The following is a 19,135-nucleotide window of genomic DNA, read 5'->3' on the forward strand; positions in this document are numbered from 1 at the left end:
CCATACTTAAGGAGAGGATTGTGGAACATCTAAAATCCCATGGATTGAAAGATGAAAAACAGCATGGGTTTACTTCAGGGAGATCATGTCAAACTAATCTTATTGATTTTTTTGATTGGGTGACTAAAATAATAGATGGCGGAGGTGCAGTAGACATCGCTTATCTGGACTTTAGTAAGGCTTTTGATACTATCCCACATAGAAGGCTTATCAATAAATTGCAGTCTTTGGGCTTGGACTCCCATATTGTTGAATGGATTAGGCAGTGGCTGAGGGACAGACAACATAGGGTTGTAGTCAATGGAGTATATTCAGACCAAGGTCTTGTTACCAGTGGAGTACCTCAGGGATCTGTTCTGGGACCTGAATTGTTTAATATCTTTATCAGCGAAATTGCAGAAGGCCTTGATGGTAAGGTGTGTCTATTTGCTGATGACACAAAGATTTGTAACAGGGTTGATGTTCCTGGAGGGATACACCAAATGGAAAAGGACTTAGGAAAACTAGAGGAATGGTCAAAAATCTGGCAACTAAAATGTAATGTTGATAAGTGCAAGATAATGCACCTGGGACGTAAAAACCCAAGAGTAGAATATACAATCAGTGATACAGTCCTAACCTCAGTATCTGAGGAAAGGGATTTAGGGGTCATTATTTCAGAAGACTTAAAGGTAGGCAGACAATGTCATAGAGCAGCAGGAAATGCTAGCAGAATGCTTGGGTGTATAGGGAGAGGCATTACCAGTAGAAAGAGGGAGGTGCTCATGCCGCTCTACAGAGCACTAGTGAGACCTCATTTGGAGTATTGTGCGCAGTACTGGAGACCATATCTCCAGAAGGATATTGATACTTTGGAGAGAGTTCAGAGAAGAGCTACTAAACTGGTACATGGATTGCAGGATAAAACTTACCAGGAAAGATTAAAGGACCTTAACATGTATAGCTTGGAAGAAAGACGAGACAGAGGGGATATGATAGAAACTTTTAAATACATAAAGGGAATCAACAAGGTCAAAGAGGAAAGAATATTTAAAAGAAGAAAAACGGCTACAAGAGGACATAGTTTTAAATTAGAGGGACAAAGGTTTAAAAGTAATATCAGGAAGTATTACTTTACTGAGAGAGTAGTGGATGCATGGAATAGCCTTTCTGCAGAAGTGGTAGCTGCAAATACAGTGAAGGGGTTTAAGCATGCATGGGATAGGCATAAGGCCATCCTTCATATAAGATAGGGCCGGGGGCTATCCATAGTATTCAGTATATTGGGCAGACTAGATGGGCCAAATGGTTCTTATCTGCTGACACATTCTATGTTTCTATGTTTCTATTATTTATCTACCTGTCTCATTATCTATCTATCTTGTATTATCTACCATCTAATATCTATCTGCCTATCATCTATCTGTTGATCATTATCCATCTATCTATCTATCTATCTATCTATCTATCTATCTATCTATCTATCTATCTCTCTCATATCTAATCTAATTCATGTATCTAATCTATCTTCTTAATTATTAAACTCAGTGACTCTTCAAGTAGGTATTAATATCCTAGAAACTGAGGAGGAAAGGCCTGTGGCAAAATTTAAATAGACCCCAAAATGGTGTGAATGGAGAACAAAAAGAAAAAAAAAAATACTCAACTTATCAGTTTATTGATAAAAAGAACTGTACACACAAACCAATACAATATCTCAGTCGCCTTGTACATGAAGTGCGGCTCATGCACAGGTGCAGTAGCGTGACCCAGTTGTATAAGCCGCAGCGAGAGGCTGCCGTTACATACCCCGGTATAGCATGGTACCGTTCATTCACTGGCACAAAACATCCTTCACATTAGTATGTCAACTGATGTAAAATGGAAAAGGTTAAAGGGGAGGTTACTGTGGGGCATTTATCAACAGTCTTAAAGGGTTTCTGTCAGCAGGAAAATGGTTATTAACCTGGCTGACATTAGTGATGTACTAATGTCAGCTGAGCATAACTATATTAGTGCCACCTCACTGCGTGCCGCCGTTATTGAGGAAAAAAAAACGTTTATAATATGCAAATGAGCCGCTGGGTGCAGGGGGGGCGTTGCTCCTGCTCCTAGAGGCTCCGTTCTCCCACCTCTGGCCGCACCCTGCTGCACTTGATTGACAGGGCCAGGCACTGTTGGTCTCCGCTTGCCGGCCCTGTCTCCTGTGGAAATCTCGCGCCTGCGCCGTCCCGTTCAGTATTCGGCGCAGGCGCAGTGAGTGAAGATGGCAGACGACGAGCATCCTTCACTTACTGCGCCTGCGCCAAATACTGAACGGGACGGCGCAGGCCCGAGATTTCCACAGGAGACAGGGCCGGCAAGCGGAGACCAACAGTGCCTGGCCCTGTCAATCAAGTGCAGCAGGGCGCGGCCAGAGGTGGGAGAACGGAGCCTCTAGGAGCAGGAGCAACGCCCCCCCTGCACCCAGCGGCTCATTTGCATATTATAAACGGTTTTTTTTCCTCAATAACGGCGGCACGCAGTGAGGTGGCACTAATATAGTTATGCTCAGCTGACATTAGTACATCACTAATGTCAGCCAGGTTAATAACCATTTTCCTGTTGACAGAAACCCTTTAAAGGGGTTGTCTGGTATGGAAAAAAAAAAAACATTTAAAAAAATTCTGAGTGGAGAAAGGCTACAAAGAGAGATTTCTTATATGTCAAGCGGCGTAACAGTCCCCAACGGGGCTCACAGTCTAAGTTCACATTGTCTGATTTGGACTTTCATCAAGGTCCCTTGGCAATATGATCACAAAGGGTCCCCTTGTTGTGAGTCCCAGCGATCAGCTGTAATCTGTGGGGAAATCTGGCAATAAGTGTTTAATTTCCCTGCAGCGCTACAACAGGTGAGATCAAGCATTACACAGTGCTAATTAAAATCTGTTGGTTGTCCGTGTAATGTAGGACAGGACAAGTCCGCCAGAGAAAGAGACACTCTTTGTAACCGTTTTCACCTCTGGCCAACAGCTGAAAAAGGAGACTCGGGAGTCACTAATAGTAGACAGCCCTTTAAGGGTGATGTCCCACAAAAAGTAGTCTACATTTTTCAAACCAGCCTCTGGATCTGAATACTTTTGTAATTGCCTGTTATTAAAAATGTATTAAAGCTACTAAGTTATTCAATGAAATCTAGATGTATAGCTCCATCTGCTGTTGGTTCTTTTTCTAATTTCTCTGTCCACCTCAGTGAGGTGGACGCACATGCTCGTTTCCATCCGGCAGCAAAAGGACCCCCCCCCCCCCCCCACTGAGCTGCCAGCTTAATAAATCTAGTGGAGCAATTGTAGCAATGAATGTTGACAGCTGTGGGTCCATGTGAGGTACACGGCTGGTTGTAGCTTTGTTAGAAAGAGATTATCATGTGCTATATGACCTCTGGTTTTAATTTTTTAGATTAATCATGGGATAACCCCTTTAAAAAAGCCAATTAATTTATCAGTATATTTATAGCATGTGGGAGGAAAACACAGTAGAACATACTAACTCCATGCAGATGTTGTCCTCACTAAGATTCAAACCCAGGACTACAAGATAAGAGGGTTAACCACTGAGCTGCTAATTCATGTATACGTGCCCATATTACACCTGTATGAGGCCAGCTAGCAAATAATGGTCTGTACAGTTGGCTAACATGGTGCGACATCCTACTAGAGGGAAGCCCTCTGTATCTCTAAATGTCACCCAGACGAGAATGCCATTAGACCATATCTAGTAATGTCGCCTAATGCATGATGCCGCAGCCAGAAATATTGATTTGTCATCATAAGCGGTTTATTTCTAGGATTCCTGGAGAAATGAGTACTTGTAATGTAGAGGAGCAGAGCAAGGCTTTATGGAACAGGTGGCCCTTTGGCTATGACGTGTTGGTGGCATCATGGACAAGCAGAAGGTCCGCGGAGGAAGCAATGAGTTCATGATGTCCATTACATGTGTCTGTTTGGTATATTCATTTTACCATTCTTCTCATCCATGGGCCTGTAAAAAAAAAAATTGCAGTAAGAGGGATTAATGGAACATTTCTTGCAGGTACTATCATGTATTATATTTTTGGACAACCCCTTAATGATAACATACATGGTAGTCTAGAGCAGAGAAAGTGTTAAATCTAACATTCCTGGTGGTCTAGGACAGAGAAAGGTTTAAGGCTGACATCCCTATTGGGTCTAGAGGAGTGAAAGCATTAATGCTAACATTTCTGTTAGTCTAGGTTAGTGAATAGGGTTAATTTTAACATTCCTGGTGATCAACAGTAATGAAGGCGTTAATGCTAATATCTCTGGTCATCTAGGGTAATGATGAGATTCACGGGGTTTTCCAGTAATAATTACATTTTACCTATTGCCCTCAGCCTGCCTCCTACTCTCTACTGCCTCGGTCCTCTGTGCTACCTCTGCTGTCTCAATCCTCCGGTCCCCATAGTGTTTACATCTGGCAGTGCGTGGGCCTGGTCACATGCTCTGCTGCAGCCAATCACTAGCTTCGGCGGTGATGTGCTACTTGTGGCCATATTACCGCTGAAGCCAATATTGGTTGCAGCAGAACACATGACCATGCCCATACAGTGCCAGATGTAAACACTACAGGGACCAGAAGATGAAGACAGCGGAGGCAGCACAGAGGAGCGGTGCAGATAAATATGAATTTTCTGTTTCAGGAGGTAGGCTGCTAGCATTAGGTTAAATGTAATTATTACTGAAAGACCCCTTTAACGCAGCTCTCTGGTGGTCTAGAGTAATTTAGGAATTAATGCTAACATTTCTGGTAATCTTGGGTAGTAAAGAGTTAATATTAACATCCCTAGTGGTCTAGGATAATTTAGGAATTAATGGTAACATTCCTGGTAATATTGAGTAGTTAAGGGTTAATATTAACATCCCTGGTGGTCTCGGATAATTTAGGAATTAATGCTAACATTCCTGGTAATCTTGGGTAGTGAAGGGTTAATATTAACATCCCTGGTGGTCTAGGATAATTTAGGAATTAATGCTAACATTCCTGGTAATCTTGAGTAGCGAGGGGTTAATATTAACATCCCTGGTGTACTAGGATAATTTAGGAATTAATGCTAACATTACTGGTAATCTTGGGTAGTGAAGGGTTAATATTAACATAAAATCACTGTAGAATTGCAGTGGCCAATATGGCGGAACTGCTCAGACCCCAAACACTGTAGCGTGTTTCTCATTGGGCGAGCAGTCCCATCGCATGTGAACCACAGAAATATCGTGGCAGATATGGAGGAGCTGCTCAAACCCCAAACACTGTAGCGTGTTTCTCATTGGGGGAGCAGTCCCACCGCATGTGGACCGCAGCAAACGACCATCCCGAGCAATTAACGCGTACAAAGGAGGACGCCAGCGCGGTCCACATGCACCACAAAAGCATCCTGCACAGGCGGAGCACCGTGCGGATGAAAATACAATTATATAAATCACTGAAGAAAATGCACCAAAAGGATATGTCACTGACTATACTGGCTGGTCATACAAGCAGATATTAAAAGCTGAGACTTCCGCCAATATGTTCCTGTCAGGAAGATATCGGAGCCCATCATTGCACCACGTCACGGTCACTCAGCATGGCAAAGGGTCCTACCACTACGCTAACTGTGGTGTGAACACGGTCTGAAGGTGATGTGATCCAGCTCACAGCCCAGCCTGCACACAAATGCCTAGCAGGACAGCCAGTGCAATGTGAACAAAGCAGGACTGTGAGCCCCACCCATATCAGACCATGTGATGGAGGATTCCAGGTGCAAAGGAATGTTCAATTTAACATCCCTGGTGGTCTAGGATAATTTAGGGATTAATGCTAACATTCCTGGAAATCTTAGGTAGTGAAGGGTTAATATTAACATCCCTGGTGGTCTAGGATAATTTGGGAATTAATGCTAACATTCCTGGAAATCTTGGGTAGCGAAGGGTTAATATTAACATCCCTGGTGGTCTAGGATAATTTAGGGATTAATGCTAACATTCCTGGAAATCTTAGGTAGTGAAGGGTTAATATTAACATCCCTGGTGGTCTAGGATAATTTAGGAATTAATGCTAACACTACTGGTAATCTTGGTAGTGAAGGGTTAATATTAACATCCCTGGTGGTCTAGGATAATTTAGGGATTAATGCTAACATTCCTGGAAATCTTGGGTAGTGAAGGGTTAATATTAGCATCCCTGGTGGTCTACGATAATTTAGGAATTAATGCTAACACTACTGGTAATCTTGGTAGTGAAGGGTTAATATTAACATCCCTGGTGGTCTACGATAATTTAGGAATTAATGCTAATATTCCTGGTAATCTTGGTAGTGAAGGGTTAATATTAACATCCCTGGTGGTCTAGGATAATTTAGGAATTAATGCTAATATTCCTGGTAATCTTGGTAGTGAAGGGTTAATATTAACATCCCTGGTGGTCTAGGATAATTTGGGAATTAATGCTAACATTCCTGGTAATCTTGGGTAGTGAAGGGTTTATATTAACATCCCTGGTGGTGTAGGGTAATGATGGATTAATATTAATATCCCTGGTGGTCTAGGTTAGGAGAGAGGTTGACTCCCAGCAGTACCTTTATTGCTCTTGTTTGGTAGCATATGCTGATGGCAGCACCGCAGAGCATTGTTAAGACGACTGAACGGCACGGTCTTTTGGCCAACATATGGCACTTATACTTATGTATGGTATGATAGTCGTGTGCTGTTTGGGGGTTGGGTGGTGAGGTTGGCGTTCAAAACAGGCTACTAATCTACATAATGGTGGCCCTGCTTCTTGTAAACAATGTAGCTCTTGGTCCATAGACTACATCTTGTTTCTCCCCTCTTCATGAGCTTTCGGCAGTAGGACGTGCAGTATGAGAAAGAGTGGTCCGAAATGTAAAGGAGAAAATTAAATACATTTTCCGGTAGTCATGTTGTAGAAATGAAACTTACACGTGGTTTGGCTGTTTTTCTGTTCGTGGCATGGCTCAAATCCACACACCTATATATTTTGTGCAGCCAGTGAAACACCATACTGACCACAGATGCTTGTATAGTCAAAGTGGACTTTCCACCAGTAACAAGGTTTTAACTTGTGTCTCAGTGTTTCTATATCCTACCGGGCAGTTGTGGAGATATTCACCTACCGACCAGGTATACTGTGCCTTTTTAATCAGCACACTTTTTCATTTTCAATTTTTAAAGGGGTTTTCCGAGATATTTTAACTGATGACCTGCCCTCTGGTGCAGGGGTATAGCTAAAGGTTCATGGGCCCTGGTGCAAGAGTTCAGCTTGCTTCCCCCCCCCCCCCCCACCCACCCTTCCCTCAGTGCTTTCTGGCAAGGGGCAAGGGTGTTCCTAGCCTTTCTGCTGCCTGAGGCAACAATTGAAATGGTACCCCCATGCCAAATTCTCAACCGTCAGAGCCACATATCAGACCCCTATATCACACCTCAGATCATACCCCCATATCAGACTTCAAATCAGACCCCCATATCAAACCTCAGATTAGACCTCCATGTAAAACCCCCCATATCAGACTTCAGATCAGACCCACTTTAGACCTTCATGTCAGACCCCATTTCAGACCCCATATCACACCTCAGATCAGACCCAAAATAAATACACTTACTTACCTCTCCTGCTCTGCCGCTACTATGCAGATCCGACGCTCTCTCCTGCAGTCACCGCTCCCTGGTCTTCTCGAGGTCACTGGATTGTGACCTGACTGCATACAGCATCAGGTTATAGTACACGCCTTACATCCTGACATAGTACGTAGTCAGAACAGTGCATCGCGGGGCCGGAGAAGACCAGGGAGGGTAGAGTACAGAGCTCTGATTCCCCCGTCTCCTACATACTGGTGAGCGTTTCCACTAGTATTCACTTTTTTAAGATGGACAACGTCATATAAAGTTAAAAAATATGAAAATTGGTGGACCACTTGCCCCTGTGGGCCCCCCTGGCTTAGGGTCCTGGTCACAATTGTGACCACGACGACCCCTATAGCTACGCCACTGCTCCGGTGCCTTCTCAAACAGCTGATCAGCGGGGGTCCCAGGTGTCAGACCCCAACCGATTAGATAATGATGACCTATCCAAAGGACAGGTCATCAGTATAAATCTCCTGGAAAACTCCTTTAAAGTTTTTTGTAGTTTAGACATCTGTTGATTTAAAAGGTACCTGACCATAGGATGACCATGAGGATTGATGTCAATGTCTATCTCTAGCTGTAATAAGCTCTTATTATCTGGAGAAACAGCTGCAAAACCTACTCTTTTCCATCCAAATGTCCATAGGTTTGTTTGTTTTTTAAGAAGTTATTTAAAGCAGACAATCCCTTTAACATGTGATTGTGCAGGTTACCTAAGTGGGTTAAAAGTAAACGTTTACTTTTTGAAGGATTTTCTGCACCATGACAATGGGAGGTCCTGGCAAGGAAGTGGTTAATCCTAGGTTAGTTGAGGAATTAATAATACTATCCCTTGTGATCCAGGGCAGTAACAGTGTTAATTGTAACATCCTTGGTGGTCTAGGGCAGAAAGAGCATTAAAGTGTAACTGTCATGTTTTCATCTAAAGATCAATTTTAGCATATATTACTGCTGCAGCAGCATTATGCATAAAGCAATCTTTAGTTTCTTCACATACCACTGTTTTCCTTGAGTTTTTCCCTTAGTTACGGCTGTTTAAACATTTACAATATGATGACCTTCTCAAGATGGCTCCTCTGCCAGTTCTCTGAGGCCAAAACTGCTTTCCCTTACTTCCCATGCACACTTGCTTAACCAGCCAATCAGATTGGATTACTGGGAGACACGCCTCACTCACTCTGAAGCCTAATGCAGACATGCAGGGTGAAGGACCGCCCCTCCGTCTTCTGTTTATGATTAGCTGGAGACAGACAAGCCATAGCAACTGTCTTTTAAGGGAGCAGTGGAAAGGGACAGGGGACATTAATGAAAGCTGTTATTATAAGGTAATTACAGATCTTTTGACAATCATTGACAGACTAACTCAGGTATACATGCCTAGCTCTAATAAACTAGCAAATAAAATATATGACAGTTATCCTTTAAATCTCACATGCCAGGTGTTCTAGCATTGTGAAGGGATTAATGATAATATTCCTGCCAGTCTAGGGCAGTTAAAGGGTTAACGACAGCATTCCTTGTGGTCTAGAACAGAGGAAGGGTTAAGGAAGACATTCCTAGTGGTCTAGTGCAGTGAATCTGGTGATTTAGGGCAGTGAAAGCATTATATATAACATCCCTGATGTTCCAGGGTTGTGAGATGATTAACAACCCCATTCGTGGTGGTCTAGGGCAGTGAGGGTATTAAATCTAACATCCCTGATTTTCTAGGGTTGTGTAGGGAATCAATGGTAACATCCCTGGTGGTCTAGGGCAGTGAAAGGATTAATGAAAACTTCCCATAGTATTCAGGATACTACAAAGGTTAGTTCTAACATCCCTGTTGACCACCATTTGGCTCTATGCAAGAACAATATGGCATTATTTGACAGAGTGGTCACTGTATGAATTTTGACATTAACATCCCTGGTGGTGTAGGGTTCTATTTTGACACAGCATAACATTTTGTGGTCACTGTATGAATGTCAGAGCAAAATATTATAATATGCGGCCACTATATGAAAATGCATGGATACTTTTGTGAATGCTCTGTAACTCTATAGGTTTACAGTATATTTTATATTCCTTCTTGACAATCATATTGCAAATTCTAAAAGCACAACTATTATGGCTTAGTATCAAACATTGACCTGTGACGTGTGGTCGTCTATGCATAGAGTTCAACTGTATTATTTTCTGGACATGTCCAGTGGTCGGTCATGTCGGGAGGTGTATAGTAGCATTGTACTATGGACATGTCCAGTGGTTGGTTATGTTGAGAAGTGTATAGTAGTATTGTACTATGGACATGTCCAGTGGTCAGTCATGTTGGGAAGTAGTATTGTATTATGGACATGTCCAGTGGTCGGTCATGTTGGGAGGTGTATAGTAGTATTGTATTATGGACATATCCAGTCGTTAGTCATGTTGGGAGGTAGTATTGTACTATGGACATGTCCAGTGGTCGGTCATGTTGAGAGGTGTATAGTAGTATTGTACTATGGACATGTCCAGTGGTCGGTCATGTTGAGAGGTGTATAGTAGTATTGTACTATGGACATGTCCAGTGGTCGGTCATGTTGAGAGGTGTATAGTAGTATTGTACTATGGACATGTCCAGTGGTCGGTCATGTTGGGAGGTGTACAGTAGTATTGTATTATAGTCATGTCCAGTGGTCGGTCATGTTGAGAGGTGTATAGTAGTATTGTACTATGGACATGTCCAGTGGTCGGTCATGTTGAGAGGTGTATAGTAGTATTGTACTATGGACATGTCCAGTGGTCGGTCATGTTGAGAGGTGTATAGTAGTATTGTACTATGGACATGTCCAGTGGTCGGTCATGTTGGGAGGTGTACAGTAGTATTGTATTATAGTCATGTCCAGTGGTCGGTCATGTTGAGAGGTGTATAGTAGTATTGTACTATGGACATGTCCAGTGGTCGGTCATGTTGAGAGGTGTATAGTAGTATTGTACTATGGACATGTCCAGTGGTCGGTCATGTTGAGAAGTGTATAGTAGTATTGTACTATAGACATGTCCAGTGGTCAGTCATGTTGAGAGGTGTATAGTAGTATTGTATTATGGACATATCCAGTCGTTAGTCATGTTAGGAGGTATATAGTAGTATTGTACTATGGACATGTCCAGTGGTCGGTCATGTTGAGAAGTGTATAGTAGTATTGTACTATAGACATGTCCAGTTGTCAGTCATGTTGAGAGGTGTATAGTAGTATTGTATTATGGACATATCCAGTCGTTAGTCATGTTAGGAGGTATATAGTAGTATTGTACTATGGACATGTCCAGTGGTCGGTCATGTTGAGAGGTGTATAGTAGTATTGTACTATGGACATGTCCAGTGGTCGGTCATGTTGGGAGGTGTACAGTAGTATTGTATTATAGTCATGTCCAGTGGTCGGTCATGTTGAGAGGTGTATAGTAGTATTGTACTATGGACATGTCCAGTGGTCGGTCATGTTGGGAGGTGTATAGTAGTATTGTACTATGGACATATCCAGTGGTCGGTCATGTTGAGAGGTGTATAGTAGTATTGTATTATGGACATATCCAGTCGTTAGTCATGTTAGGAGGTATATAGTAGTATTGTACTATGGACATGTCCAGTGGTCGGTCATGTTGAGAAGTGTATAGTAGTATTGTACTATAGACATGTCCAGTTGTCAGTCATGTTGAGAGGTGTATAGTAGTATTGTATTATGGACATATCCAGTCGTTAGTCATGTTAGGAGGTATATAGTAGTATTGTATTATGGACATGTCCAGTGGTCGGTCATGTTGGGAGGTGTATAGTAGTATTGTACTATGGACATGTCCAGTGGTCAGTCATGTTGGGAAGTGTATAGTAGTATTGTACTATGGACATGTCCAGTGGTCGGTCATGTTGGGAGGTGTATAGTAGTATTGTATTATGGACATGTCTAGTGGTTGGTCATGTTGAGAGGTGTATAGTAGTATTATATTATAGTCCTGTCCAGTGGTTGGTCATGTTGAGAGGGGTATAGTAGTATTGTATTATTGACATGTCCAGTGGTCAGTCATGTTGGGAGGTGTATAGAAGTATTGCATTATTGACATGTCCAGTGGTCAGTCATGTTGGGAGGTGTAGTATTTTATGTATTGAGTGTGCAAATTAGCTCATGTCAGCCAAACCAATGGATAGAATGACCTAGCTGTAGACAGCTGTTTTGGGGTTCCTCCCCATAACTGGTTGGCTGGATGAGATATGGGGCATCTAAGACATCTCCTCCAGTAACTAGTGCCCAGCTTTGCACTGATAGGCAAGAACCCTGAAACAGCTACAGATGGGTTACTCTTTATTTCAGTGGAGTCTCTGGTTTTGTGGACGTGAGCTAATTTGCATACATTCCCATGGAGCATTGCCTGAAATTAATTCCCCATACACCTGCTGCATCTCTTAAATGAGAACCAATATCACCCCCTGAGCTATGTATAACATATTTGTATTATGGTCATGTCTAGAGGTCAGGTCATGTTGGGAGGTGTAGTGTTCTACGTCCGTATAGAGTTGTTGGCAAAAAATAAGAAAACAGGAAGGACCCAAACCGCGTCTCGCATTTTAAACTATACTATATTTAGACTAAACATTTATATTGTTGCTTTGAGTTTTTGTGATATTCTTACTTAGGCTTACACCGGCATCGCCTTCTTCTTGTTCCTAAAAGATAAAAAAAAGAGTATTAAGACATAGACTACTGTGAGCAAACAAAGAATAAATTAGAAGTCAGGTTGAAGGTCCTATAGTGATGACAATAGGGCCTGGCATTCATATTCCTGTAAATGTTTCATCATGTGTTTAATATGCGTTTTATAAACTTTTCATTGTCTGTTGTTTTTTATAATACAGTGATTTTTATTTTTTCTATTTTGAGACTTCTTTTAGATGCTTTGAGCGATATGATGAGTTTCATGACATAAAAAAATCAGCAAAAAATCTAATTGCATGACTGTATATCAAGATCTGAGAGGTATAGCCAGTCTGAGAAACATGTTCTAGATAAGATTTCTCACCCATGGGAGATGGTCACAGAGGTCACAATTTAACGTTACCCCTCATGTGAATGATGCACATTACATTTATATAATTAAAGTGGTTGTCTCACCACAAACATTAGTGGCATATCAGTAGGATACACCACCAATGTCAGATAGGTGTGGGTCCCACCTCTGAGACCTGCACCTATCTGTAGAACAAAGCTCAAAAAGAGAACGAGAACCCCATCCCATTGCTGTGGGAGTGCCGAAAATAGCTGTGCGCTGGCTTGGCAATTTCCAGCAGTTCCATAGAAGTAATCAGAGCGGTGGCTGCGCCCGCGCGGTGTGTGCCCTCTATTCATTTCTTTGGGATTTCCTAAAAAAGCAGAGTGTGCTGCTCATCTACTTTCGGGGCTCCCGTAGAAATAAATGGAGGGCGGAAGTGCATGTGCAGTGAGCTCTCCCGAACTTTGGACGCTTTGTTCTATAGATAGGTGCGGGTCCCAGAGGTAGGACCAATTTATGGAATAACTTCTTTAACTTACATACATAAAAGCTTAAAGGCTCTGTACACCTTTGGAGGCAATTTTTGTTTATGATTGCATTTTACTCATTATTACTAAGTTTTACTTATTATTATTAAGTGAATTATTCACTCAATATTCAGCTGTTCTGTCACAAAGTTAACTTTTACTAGCTGTGTGACTGGTACTTTCACTTTCACTTTGTGCGGGTCATCTAATAAACCTTATCTCTAAACTATTAACAGGTCATAAACACTTATTTAAGCCACATTCCTATAGGTGAGACAAGGAATGAGCTTTAATGAGTGTTTATAATGTCAGAGAGCAGAGATAAGGAGTCCATCTGCTCCTGGTCTGACGGAAAAGACAGAAAATCCAGAGGCTGGTACTACAGCATCTCAGCTCTATACAGAAAAAAAGGATTCCATATTTTTTATAAAGACGAATTGAAGAAATTATTTTTAGCTCAAAATAAGTAAATTCCCCTCGAAGATGTACACAGTCTTTAATTTCTAGTTTGTCAGTTTATGACAATATATTGTTAAATGGCCTCTTATTTCTTTTCTTTCATGTTGAACAGTTTTTTGTCTGTTTGTTGTTTTTTTGCAGTTTTTTTTGTTTGTTTCAGTTTAAAGCATTCCATAGGAGCTTCACCAATCACATTCATTGATGTTCAGCTTGGGACAGACCAATGAGCTGTCAGCATACGGGGGAAGCTACAAAATTATGTATTTGAAGAGGACTAAGCAGGGGCGGTACTCATAATAAATATTCATGAGTAGCTGTTATGATGAAATTCAGAAGGACATAGTTTTGGACAAAATTAAATAAATATTGATTATGTCGTTCTAAAATAACTGGTCCAAACACTGAAATAAATCATTTTTGTAACAGAGCAATAGCAGATCTATGTTACTGGCTCTGTCCAATCATAGACTGGGGTCCTGAGTGGAAATGTGAAAACGTATAGATATCTAATATATTTATATGGATATATCTATAGATAGAAAATATCTTACGGCAGCAGAGCATTATGGAAGTGATGAGAAGACAGATAAGAAAAACTCCACATATTCCTGCCAGAGGAGCCCATACATACAGGTCACACGGTAAACCCAGCGATTCAGGCTGTTTATCTGGTTAATAAAAGAAAGAAATGTGTATTAATGACATGCTTTACACAATGGGTTTATATTATGTGGGGATTCGCTCTGGTAGGCAGGTTAGCGGACGCAGTATAGAGGCAACAACAAAGTCTGAATTAAACAGTTCAGTGTTTATTCACACATTAAGTAAATGACCAAACAAAAAGTCTGCTTCAAGGAAAACAGTCACCTTGTGATTCTGGTGTTCGTTCACACCATGCGGCAAAGAAGAAGTCCTTGGACAAAGCTGAATCCACCTGCTTTCACACCAACAAGGTAGCAGAGCTTAATCCAGGGCCAAACTCCCAGGTCCCAACACAGAGACTGACAGAGCTCCACTGTCAGAGAGGAGTAATCCACTCATAGCTGAGGCTGCTGGCTGGGTTTTTTATAGGCCAGTCAAGACCCGGCCTGGAACGTGGGGAGTAGTCACCCACCCATCACTTTGGCTACTCCCAGTAAGAGCCGTCCCGGATCAGCTATACAGCCATACTAAAATAGCAAAGTGTCAATCAGCATTAGCTGCCGCTGACACCTGAAATTACCGGCTCCTACTTCACTGAGGCCAGGAACCTCGGTGACACATACCTTCCGTCAATGACGGACCGTTGCGCCTTCCTACAATTATCATTTCTATATTTTCATGTATGGACTTTTTTCACAAGGTATATCACAAATAGGTTTCTCAAGAACAGCGCCACTCTCGTCCTGTGGCTATGCCTGGTATTGCAGCACAGTCCTATTCACTTGAATGATACAATGCCAGACACAGCCCATTGAATGAGTCACTGTACTTTCACAAAATTTCATTTTATTTAATAGAGAATGGTGTAACTAGCAAATTTCTAATTCACTTAATTGAAAAAATCTGCCTGCATCCACCTGAAAAAAGCTGATCATGCCAACTAGGGGTCTCACTTCTAGAGATGGCCTTGCGGTTCGCCCAGCGGTAGTTTTGCGGCGAACTTTGCTCGTTCACGATTCGCCGAACAGGCCAACATATGGCAATGTCCACCAGCGCCATATTCTTTTGCATTGTGCAGAACTTTGACCCATGACACATCCATCAGGTGGGACAGGACAGCCAATTGAGACGTTTCAGCACATGGACATACCCCCTACCTTATAAATAAACCCGATCTGGCCGCCATTTTACATTCAGTCTTTTGCCAGTGTAGGGAGAGGTTGCTGTGTGGGGCAGGGACAGACTGTTAGGGACACCAAAGGCTAGCTAATAGGGCCACAAAAGTCCTTTTAAGGACTGGTATAGGTGTGCTATTGATAGGTGTGACATACAGAGGGCTTTGAATAAAACTCCTTTCTTCATCAATATTATCCGGGTCCTGAGTCCATCTGCTTCAGCGCCGAAAAAAAGGTCCGAACTTCTACTCCACTGACGCACATACAGAGGGGTGTGATATACTTATAATATACTTTCTAACATAGAAAGTATATTATAGTGCATTTGTATTGTGCAGCAGTTGTGTGCGGTTCTGCTGAGATACCGCAGCTATACAGAGGGACAAACGCTATTGGAAAAACTAATTGCAACTAGTGTGATATACCTGTGGCCCCCAAAAAAAATGATTAAGGGGTTTGATATACCTGCCTCCAGCAAATAATCATTAACCACCTGCCATCTGGGCCATTTGTCCCCTTCCTGACCAGGCCAAATTTTGCAAAACTGACATATCTCACTTTATGTGGTAATAACGTTGGAACGCCTTTATTTATCCAAGTCATTCAGAGATTGTTTTCTCGTGACACATTGTACTTCATGATAGTCATAAATTTGAGTCAAAATATTTCACCTTTATTTATGAAAAAATCCCAAATTTACCCAAAAATTTAAAAAATTCGCAATTTTCTAAATTTCAATTTCTCTGCTTTTAAAACAGAAAGTGATACCTCATAAAATATTTATTATTTAACATTCCCCATATGTCTACTTTATGTTGGCATCATTTTGGAAATGTCATTTTATTTTTTTAGGACGTTAGAAGGCTTAGAAGTTTAGAAGCAATTCTTCAAATTTATAAGAAAATTGCCAAAACCCACTTTATAAGGACCAGTTCAGGTCTGAAGTCACTTTGTGGAGCCTACATAGTGGATACCCCCATAAATGACCCCATTGTAGAAACTACACCCCTCAAGGTATTCAAAACCGATTTTACAAACTTTTTTAACCCTTTAGGCGTTCCACAAGAATTAAAGGAAAATGGAGATCAAATTTTTAAATTTCACTTTTTTGGCAGATTTTCCATTTTAATCAATTTTTTTCTTTAACACATCGATGGTTAACAGCCAAACAAAACTCAATATTTATTACCCAGATTCTGCGGTTTACAGAAACACCCCACATGTGGTCATAAACTGCTGTATGGGCACACGGCAGGGCGCAGAAGAAAAGGAACTCCACATGGTTTTTAGATGCCATGTCCCATTTGAAGCCCCCTGATGCACCCTTACAGTAGAAACTCCCAAGAAGTGACCCCATTTTGGAAACTAGGGGATAAGGTGCCAGTTTTATTAGTACTATTTTTGGGTACATATGATTTTTTGATCATTCATTATAACACTTTATGGGGCAAGGTGACCAAAAAATTGGTTGTTTTAGCACAGTTTCTATTTATTTATTTTTACAGCGTTCACCTGAGGGGTTCAGTCAAGTGACATTTTTATAGAGCAGATTGTTACGGACGTGGCGATACCTAATATGTATACTTTTTCTCATTTATTAAAGTTTTACACAATAATAGCATTTTTGAAACAAAAAAATTATGTTTTAATGTGTCCATGTTCTGAGAGCTATAGTTTTTTTATTTTTTGAGAGATTTTCTTATGTAGGGGCTCATTTTTTGCGGGATGAGGTGACGGTTTTATTGGTACTATTTTGTGGGACATACGCGTTTTTGATCACTTGGTGTTGCACCTTTTGTGATGCAAGGTGACAAAAATTGCTTGTTTTGACAGTTTTTTTTTTTTTTTTTACGGTGTTCACTCGAGGGGTTAGGTCATGTGATATTTTTATAGAGCTGGTTTTTACGGATGCGGCAATACCAAATATGTCTATTTTATTTAATTTTTTCTATTTTTAATTTTTTTTTTTTATTCCTAACTTGGGAACTTTTTTTTTTTTTACATGTGAAACTTTATTTTATTTTATTTTTTCAACCCTTTATTTTTTTTATTTTTTTTTTACACTTTTCGTCCCCCATAAGGTCATACAAGACCTCTGGGGGACATTTGCTTCACTTTTTCTTTTTTTTTTACAGTTGATTTCTCCTGTAACTGGGGCTGACATAGTAGCCCCAGTTACAGGACAAATGCACCCCTAGAGAGGCTGTACAGCAGCAATCCAGCGCTGTACAGCCTCACAGCAGGGCTGATCGAGGTCTCTGAGAGACCTCACACAGCTCCTGCACACTCCGGTCACGGCGGTCACATGACCGCCGGGCCGGAACAGGAAGCGCACAGCGCTTCCTGCTCTGCAGACACAGCGCTCGGTGAACGCTGTGTCTGCAGCGATCGTGAAGGCAGGGACACCTGGGAACTGTCCCTGCCTTGTCTTAGGGTTGCCCTGCTGTCACTGACAGCGGGCAACCCGATCAGCAGCTGCACGATTAGCGTGCAGCTGCTATTTCTGACAGGACGTTTTAAAACGTGCTGTCAGAAATAGACGTCCACCCATAGGACGTTTATAGTCTATGGGCGGACGTGAGGCGGTTAAGGGGTTAAATATCCCTGCTTCCACAAATACTGCTCTTCTATAGGGACTTTGTCAAAGGGTCATTTTAAAAATGACAGGCAGAGAAAGAGGCAGCCATTCCGCAGGGGTGGTAGGGGTCTGGCAGGTGCTCCAGGCTGGAGCCTGAGTGGGAAGTTGGAGAAGGTGCGTGAGATTACGTCATAGTTGGTTGAGTGGCTCACTCAGCCTTCAGCTTCTGCACCATCTTCATCCTCTGTATCAGCACCCTCCTCACTCTCTGCTGTGTGCACCCCCAAATACACCACCACCACCACCACCATAGCCCCTCCACTCGAGTCAGAGGAATTATTTTCCCATCCAATCCCAGACCTTACCGATGCGCAGCCATTCTTGGCATCGGATGAGGAAGAGGAGGTAGCAACGGCTGCCACCAAGTGGTCTGACGACAGTACCCAGATCAGCCCAAGGAGGGTGGTCACCGCTGTTGCTGCCTACTTCGAGATCTCTAATGTCAGTGGTGGTGAAGGTGACGATGATGACGTGTTGATGGACGCAACCTGGGTGCCCATAAGAGAGGAAGAGGAGGGGAGTTCAAAGGGAGAGCAGCAGAGAGGGAGGAGAAGCAGGCAGAACTCGCAGTGCACAGGAGGCAAAAAGTAGACTGCAAATGTATCTTGAGCGAGCCATCCACCATGCACGGTCAAATCTGGCGCTCCCAGAACGCCAGCACATGGCTCCGCAGTATTGGGCTTTTTTTAACGTGTCAGCTTCTGTCAATAGTGTTGCCATCTGCAGCCTGTGCTGTCAACACATAAGTCGCGGTAAGCCCAGCACTCACCTAGAGACGACCGCCTTAAGAAGGCACCTGGCCTCCCATCACCGAGCCCAGTGGGAGCAACGCCGTCAGAACCCACAAAGCCACACTCCCGGCGCTCCACATCCTGCCTCTTCTCCTTCTCCTCTCTCCTCCCATTTGTCCTCCACTCCACCTTCCACCGTGCTGTCGTCACGTTCATCTGGCAAAAGGCAGGCTTCCGTGGCCCAAATGTTCGAACGTAAAAAGTTGATGATGCCGGATAACCCTCTTGCCCAACGGCTGACCGCCGG

The 19,135-nt window shown here is 42.3% G+C and overlaps 1 protein-coding gene across 1 annotated transcript in view; it reads right to left on the minus strand.

The window, feature by feature from the left end:
• Positions 1-1,639: 1,639 nt before the first annotated feature.
• CD8A (CD8a molecule) overlaps positions 1,640-19,135 on the minus strand; it is a 28,490-nt gene continuing 10,994 nt past the window's right edge. The window contains exons 4-6 of the mRNA XM_040419273.1: positions 14,194-14,310; positions 12,300-12,333; positions 1,640-3,999 (exon numbers count right to left, since the gene is read on the minus strand). Coding sequence (XP_040275207.1) covers positions 3,948-3,999; positions 12,300-12,333; positions 14,194-14,310 — 203 coding nt within the window. The 3' untranslated portion in view covers positions 1,640-3,947. The remainder of the gene's footprint in view (positions 4,000-12,299; positions 12,334-14,193; positions 14,311-19,135) is intronic.

The sequence above is a fragment of the Bufo bufo genome, chromosome 2, assembly GCF_905171765.1.
Source record: "Bufo bufo chromosome 2, aBufBuf1.1, whole genome shotgun sequence".
NCBI classification, from domain to species: Eukaryota; Metazoa; Chordata; class Amphibia; order Anura; family Bufonidae; genus Bufo; species Bufo bufo.